This window comes from Lynx canadensis, chromosome C1, assembly GCF_007474595.2.
Source record: "Lynx canadensis isolate LIC74 chromosome C1, mLynCan4.pri.v2, whole genome shotgun sequence".
Lineage (NCBI taxonomy): Eukaryota > Metazoa > Chordata > Mammalia > Carnivora > Felidae > Lynx > Lynx canadensis.
In genome coordinates, this window is record NC_044310.1 from 28,659,646 (window position 1) to 28,666,772 (window position 7,127).

Genomic DNA, 7,127 nt, shown 5'->3' on the forward strand with positions numbered 1-7,127 from the left:
GACCTGCCACCTCATTCAACTTGCGAGCAAGATGAAGCGCAGGAACTTGAACTCCTGTTTTGCCTGCTTCCAAGAGTATCAAGGCGACTCGCTGAACAGGAGGCCTGACAAACTAAGCGCAAGGAGAATTCTTCCGTAAGGCTGCTCGGAAACTCGCGCGCTGCTGGCCCCGCCCCACTCCGAGGCCCCGCCCAGGCCATGAGGCCGGGAGAGGAGGTTTCCATGGAGACGGCAAACAAGGCGCACATTTGAGGGGCTGCCGCTGGACTACTACCCCCGTCGCCGCCATGATCCCCCCTGCGGACTCTCTGCTCAAGTATGACACCCCGGTGTTGGTGAGCCGAAACACGGAGAAGCGGAGCCCCAAAGTAAGGAGGGGTCTCAGGGGGCGTCTCAGGGGGCGGGGGAGCCTGGAAGCTCGGATACAGAAACGTCCCGGCGTTGAGGAGGGGGACTCCCGAGGGATAAGGTTTGCAGCAACTGGAAGAGAAGGGAATTGGGATGGGGGAAGGAGGATGGGAGAGCGGAACAAGAAACCCAGATGGGGGACCCCAGAGGGCAGATTTAGGATGAGAAAGGAAGTCAAAGAGATGGATGGGGCTCACCCTTTTTCATAAGTAGCCTGGTCCAAGAACGGATCTGGTGGTGACTACTCCATCACTAGAGGCGTGAAAGCAGAGGGGCTGAGCACCCTTGCCAGAAACGTCGTTCCAGGAGATACAAGCCTTGGGTCAGGGTGGGACCAAAGACTCTTCATGGCTTCCTTCAGCTAAGACACAACTTCTGACCAGAGGAGAGATGGGGGAAGTGAGCTGGGAAGAGGGGCGGGGTGTTGAGTAGACCTGGAGCAACCCCAAGGGCTTGGATGTGTGGATTTCAGTGCCTGAATGACCTCCTGCCCTATCTTCCCTCTTCTCAGGCACGGCCGCTGAAAGTCAGCCCCCAGCAGCCTGGACCCTCAGGTCTGGTCCCACAGCCACCAAAGACCAAGCTTCCCTCAACATCCTGTGTCCCAGATCCTACAAAGCAGGCAGAAGAAATCTTGAATGCCATTCTGCCCCCAAGGTAAAAAACAAAAAAAGTGGGAGTGGTGGCTGACAGAAAGCCCAGGTTTTGCATTCCAGTGCTCCGCAACTTAGGAAGAGGCACCCTGTCTCTGTTCCTGGCCAGGATTTCCTCCCAGCATCCCAGAACTCCTAGAGCTTGCAGATGGCTGGATCCTGGGAGGATGGGGGGGGACCTCTTCTCTGCCATCCTCATTTCCCAAGTGCTCTAACCCAAGCCTGCGGCTTTAAATACCATGTATATGCTGAGGGCTCCCAAATGTGTTATCCCCAGCCCTGTCCTTTCCTCGAAACTCCAGACCCATATGTTCTACTGCTTTCTCATGATCTTCATGAAGGTGCCTCTTAGACATCTCACCCTTCAGCATGTCCAAACGAAATCACAAGGCGTCCCTCTCCCCACCTACTCGTCCCCAGTCTTCTCCTTTCTACTAGTAGCTCAGGCCACCCTGCGTTCCTTTTGGTCTCTCACATCACACGTCCTATCTTTCATCAACTTGTTTTGGTTCCGCCTTCAAACGGCCATCCCCAATCCAACCACTTCCCACCGCCGCTGCTTCCACCATCTTGTTCCTTGTCACTGTTTGTCACCTACAGTGGCCTCCTGTCTGAAAACCTTGCTTCTGCTCTTTGCCCCTACGACGTATCCTCCGAACAGCCCCGAAATCACAAGCCAGATCATGCCGGTCTTCTACCAGGAACTCTTTACTGGCTTCCCATGTGACTCAGGCTAAAATCCAAAGTCTTTAGAATGACCCGGAAGCCCTGGCATGATCTCGTCCCTCACATATCCATGATCTCGTCCCCTGTTATTCTTCTTGTTCAGTGTACGAATGCCATAGGGGTGTCTGCTCACTGCTTCTGAAACACCTTCCATCACCCTCAGGGCCTTGACGGTTGCTGTTCTTACTGCTAAGGATACTCTTCCCCTGACGTCCACCTCATTCCCTTTGTCTCTTTCCTCGGGTCTTGCTCAATTGTGATTTCCTCAAGGGGGCCTTCCTTGCGGATCCTTGTAAAAGAGCACCTTTTGCCTTCTTCACCATCCCCCTACCCTGCTTCTTCCTCCTGCAGCCGCATTGATCACTATCTGACATGCTTTGTTGATGATTCTTATGGAATCGGTTGACAGTACGGTTTCGAAGGCTGTGATGTAAAGAGAGACTGCACTCTCGTCTGAGATGGAAGTCAAAGAAGGGAGGGGTGATTTTTCAGGTGGTTCTTTCCCATCAGTAAAATGGAAATCCTCGGGGTGGCTCAGTCGGTTAAGTGTCCGACTTCGGCCCGGGTCACGGTCTCACGGTTCATGAGTTCGAGCCCCACGTCGGGCTCTGTGCTGCCAGCTCAGAGCCTGGAGCCTGCTTCGGATTCTGTGTCTCCCTCTCTCTCTGCCCCTCCCCCATGCGCTCGCGTGCTCGCTCTCTCTCAAAAATAAACATTGAAAAACATTTTTTAAATAAATAAGTAAATGGAAATCCTCCCCCCACAGTGATTCTACCCTCAGGCTTCCTCCTCGTGGTTCTGGAACCTGGCCATGCCTCTGACACGAGGTCTACTATAGTGGGGGCTGGGGGTGGGGGCCACATAGGCACACACCTTCAGGCACACACCTCCCCACCGCACACATCTGCCCCATTCTGGCTGGCAAGGTTCATGGTGCCCTGTGCCTCCCACCCCACAAGTCAGTGGGGGAATTCTCACTGGGCCTTCTGTTCGAACCAAGCAACAATGCCCATGAATCTGTCCTCAACCCGCTAGATTAAGATCTGGAACACAGGTGATGTTTTCACGGGGACATGTAGGAAGGTAGAGTTGGCCCACAGCTAGGGGCCCCGGGGAGGTGGCTTAGTGGGTGTGGCTCTGGAGCCATCCGCTCCTCAAGGAAGAGAGGGGGGTAGAGGATTGCGGTGGGCTGGGGACCGAGCTGCCCCCTCGCTCCCGCTCAGCCAGAGAGCTCAAAGGGCCGCCTCTGCTCGGGTCCCGAAGACCCCGTGGTCGATGGGCCTGCTCAGCCTCGCTGTGTCTGTGCCACAGGGAGTGGGTGGAAGACACGCAGCTATGGATCCAGCAGGTGTCCAGCGCTCCCAGCACCAGGATGGATGTAGTGCACCTGCAGGAGCAGCTGGACCGGAAGCTGCAGCAGCGACAGGCCAGGGAGACGGGCATCTGCCCCGTGCGCAGGGAGCTGTACTCGCAGTGCTTCGGTGAGTGGCGCGGCGTGCGCGGTGGAGGTCGGGGTGGGGGGGATCCGACGCACATCTGCCGCCCCCTCCCCTTCCCTTCGAGCACAATCCCCAGCCCTGAGCGTCCCTGAGCTGCAAGCCCGCCCCATCCCGGAGTCGTCTTGTGTCCCCCTACCTGCCCCACACCCAGGAACTGCCAAACTCGCCTCCTTCCCGCTCTTTGCCCGCCGACCTGACAACCCGGTTCCTAACCTCTCGGCAAATGTTCGGAGGTAAGATGAGAACTTCCGTTCTAAGTCTTTTTCTTTTCAAAGATTTTTATAATAAGCATGTGCTGATTTTTTAAAATCGGAACAACTAACATGCTAGATTCATATCCATCGACCAATGTTCCAGCCCTTGGGCCAGGGAAATATTTCAGGGTAACTTACTGTTAACTGACAGTCACGAGCGATTTAAGTGATCGTGTCAAATGGCTGTCCCCCAACCAAACTCACTGGCCCCTGTGGACTCTGATGTTCAGACTGCCTCCAAACCCTGAGGCAGCTGCAGGGGCTGGCAGGCTCCCTTCAGTGTGAGTATGATTAGGGTCTGCTCTCCAGGTCAGCATTTATGGAAGAGATGGGTGGGCAGGCTCTAAATTCTACTGTTTCCAGCCCCAAGCCCGTCCAGCTAGAGGGCACACAGGATTTCCCTGCTGCTTTAAAGCAGATGTCACGGGGCGCCTGGGTGATTCAGTCGTTTGAGTGCCCGAGTCTTGAGGTCCAACCCATGAGGTCATGATCTCACAGATCGTGGGATCAAGCCCCATGGCAGGCTCCGCACGGTCAGTGTGGGATCCTCTCTGCCTCTCTCTGTCCCCCTCCCAAAATAAACATTAAAAAAAATAAAAATAAAGCAGTCATCACCTTCAAACTGAAAAGTCCAATTTCTATGACTAGTACCCTGGAGGTTTTGCCTGAGGGTGGAAGAGAGGGGCCTCAGGGCTGCAAACAAACCTGGGGGCGCCTGTCTCCCTCTGTCCCGGGCCCTCAAGTGCCAAGTTCAGAGCAGTGGCTGTATGGCAGGGCTCCTGGGGCCTCTGTCTCCAGGTGAGGAGGACACACGCTAGCACCCTCCCCAGGAGGGAGGGTGGTTAGCCGGAGACGTGGTGCACTTCCTTCCTGCCTGCCCTCCTGACCTCGGTGTGTGTGTGCTTTGGAAGATGAGCTGATCCGGGAGGTGACCATCAACTGTGCGGAGAGGGGACTGCTGTTGCTACGAGTCCGGGACGAGATCCGCATGACCATCGCCGCCTACCAGACCTTGTACGAGAGCAGCGTGGCCTTTGGCATGAGGAAGGCGCTACAGGCCGAACAGGGGAAGTCAGACATGGAGAGGAAAGTGAGTGGGGTTGACCCTGGAGCTTCAGCCCTCTGTGACTCTTCTGTCAACCTCAGGGTCACATGCTTGTCGTTCCAGACGACATTCTGACGACCGAGGGTGCCATCCCCTCAGAGGGCACCACCCCCCCCCGCCCCCCAGGGTTCAGCCTGGTCCTGGCAGAGCTGGCTCCTCTTGGCTGTGCTGTGCCAGTCACTGACCTCCCACTGGGTGGCAGTACAGACCTGGGCCACGTCTCAGGTTGGACAGCTGTGTCCCAGGTCCCCTCTGAGGCCCAGGCACTCACACCGCCCCATCCTCTTGGCAACGTCCCAGGATGACGGGAGTTTCTGTCCTCAGATTGCAGAATTGGAAACGGAAAAGAAAGATCTGGAGAGGCAAGTGAACGAGCAGAAGGCCAAATGCGAGGCCACCGAGAAGCGGGAGAGCGAGAGGAGACAAGTGGAGGAGAAGAAGCACAATGAGGAGATTCAGTTCCTCAAGCGGACGAATCAGCAGCTGAAGGTGAGCACCGTGCAGGCCCGGGTGGAGGGGCTCCTGCCCGCCCCCTCCCCCAAACTCCCCCCACCCCGGCCCCACGGCTCCGTTTCCTGCAGGGGCCTCCGAATACTTGTCCACATGTACTGCCAAGGACTGAAGGAAGCTGGGGGGGGGGGGTGCAGGGGGATGCAGGGTGAGGGGTCATTACACAGATTCTCCACCCTTCTGTCTCTGGAGGGGGGCTCTGAATTTCCACGACCCCTCAGCCTGGCTCCTCAGCCCCTCCAAGTGGATGGTTTTGTTGCCCTTGGAAAAGTTGCCCAGCGTCCAGGAGAGGTGGATATGGCAGAGTGGAACTTCTCTCCCGTTACGGCTGGCATTCTGGAGCCTTCCTGGAGTGGGCGGGACGTCTTCAGCAGGCTTTCTTGGCGGTGCCGTCCCGCCTGCAGCCCCCTCTGAGGCACAGCATTTGGGGCCGGCAGGGAAGGAGAAGAACCATTTGAAGTCAGAAACCCTGCCCGGGTGTGTGGTCAGAGGAACTCAACTGTAGGTATTTTTCCTCCAAGCCCCTTTGCCGGTGGTTTACTTTTATCCAGCTGGGCTGAGATGGGGGCCAGGCCTCCCAAACTCCAGGCTCTCCGTGGGATCTAAAGGTTCTCAAAGGCTGTGCCCCCAGAGCAGCGGCAGCATCACCCGGCAACTTGGAGAAATACCAATTATTGGGCCCATTCCGGATCTACTGAATGAGAAACTTTGGGGTTCGGGCCCAACAACCTAGCCAGGTCTGCAGGTGATTCTGGTGCTTGCCTAAGTTTGCGAACCACTGTTCTAGATAGGGGACCTGTTGTTGAGTGGCCGTCTCACACGGCCCTGGCCGCAGGGGCCCCTGGGTGGATCTCCCTCCCCTCCCTAGTCTCATGGAAAGCTTACAGTCTTGCGATTGGCAGGCCTCTTGGGGCTACACCAAGGACAGGCATTTGAGATAAAGAGGGCTTGTATTAACTGCTAGTGCTGGATGACAGATTCTCTCGTTGCTGAGTTTCACGAAGAAAAGCTAGACACTTCACAGCCGGCCACGAATCTGTTGACTTAGCAGCCTCTGAAGCTGCGTGCCTTATCTGCCATGTTCCTTGATCACCAGCCTGAGTTCTTCAGTTCCCCCTACGGTACCCGCAGCCAGAGCAGAGCAGAGCAGAATATCTTGGCATCTTTCTAACATTTACAAGCAACCTTGTCATCCCCTGGGTGAAGGACTCTTTAGAAGTGAGTTATTTTTATTGGCTCCAAGCTGCACTGCAAATAAAGCAGTGTTTGCAGTCCCCAGGATAGACCTACTTAAAGATCTGTCCACACACCATGATAGTAAATTATGTTACCGGCTGCTGGAGGAGCAGAGTATATAACTCCCAAGGGCCTTGAGCTTTACATACAAGATGGACAGCTCCCTACTTACTGGTAGCAATTCTCTCTAATTGGGTGTCAAGTTGTCTCGGTGGCTGAAAAATTGCTGTTTCCCAAACCTCTTGTCCCAGCACAAGAGCTCCCAGGATCCCAAACCAGAGAGCCAAATGTTTAACTTAGCATTTCAGGCCTGAAATCTGAGCCACGAGAAACCACTATTTCAACAACTTTTATTCAATTTCCTTTTCAATGCTTTATGTTCTACACTGAGCCATTATTGTATGGAAACCAGGACAGCTCCGGTTTCTCCTAATGTAGCAAGACCGTATGCCAAGCCAGACATCAGCTAATCTAGAAAATATGGAATTGGGAATGAAGGGAAAAATACTTGGAGGGGCAGCGTCGGATTCTTCTTCCCAGAGCCTTTTATCACCTCTCAGCTATTTGTTAGGCTGCAAACTTCAAATAATTAACGGAGTTTGTTTTTGTTTTTCAGGCCCAACTGGAAGGCATTATTGCACCAAAGAAGTGATAATTTCCATATGGGTCTCAGCAAGCACTGCTACCCCATCATAAGCCCGTTGTAATAAAAAAAAAAGCTAGTCTCCTGAGTGAA

The 7,127-nt window shown here is 54.8% G+C and overlaps 1 protein-coding gene across 1 annotated transcript; it reads left to right on the plus strand.

The window, feature by feature from the left end:
- The first annotated feature begins 235 nt into the window (after positions 1 to 235).
- DNALI1 (dynein axonemal light intermediate chain 1) lies at positions 236 to 7,070 on the plus strand. The gene is made up of 6 exons (XM_030325065.1): positions 236 to 368; positions 920 to 1,065; positions 3,099 to 3,268; positions 4,452 to 4,630; positions 4,970 to 5,134; positions 7,008 to 7,070. The coding sequence occupies exons 1-6, from the start codon at positions 288 to 290 to the stop codon at positions 7,041 to 7,043; spliced, it is 777 nt and encodes a 258-aa protein (XP_030180925.1). The 5' UTR covers positions 236 to 287; the 3' UTR covers positions 7,044 to 7,070.
- The last annotated feature ends 57 nt before the right edge of the window (positions 7,071 to 7,127 follow it).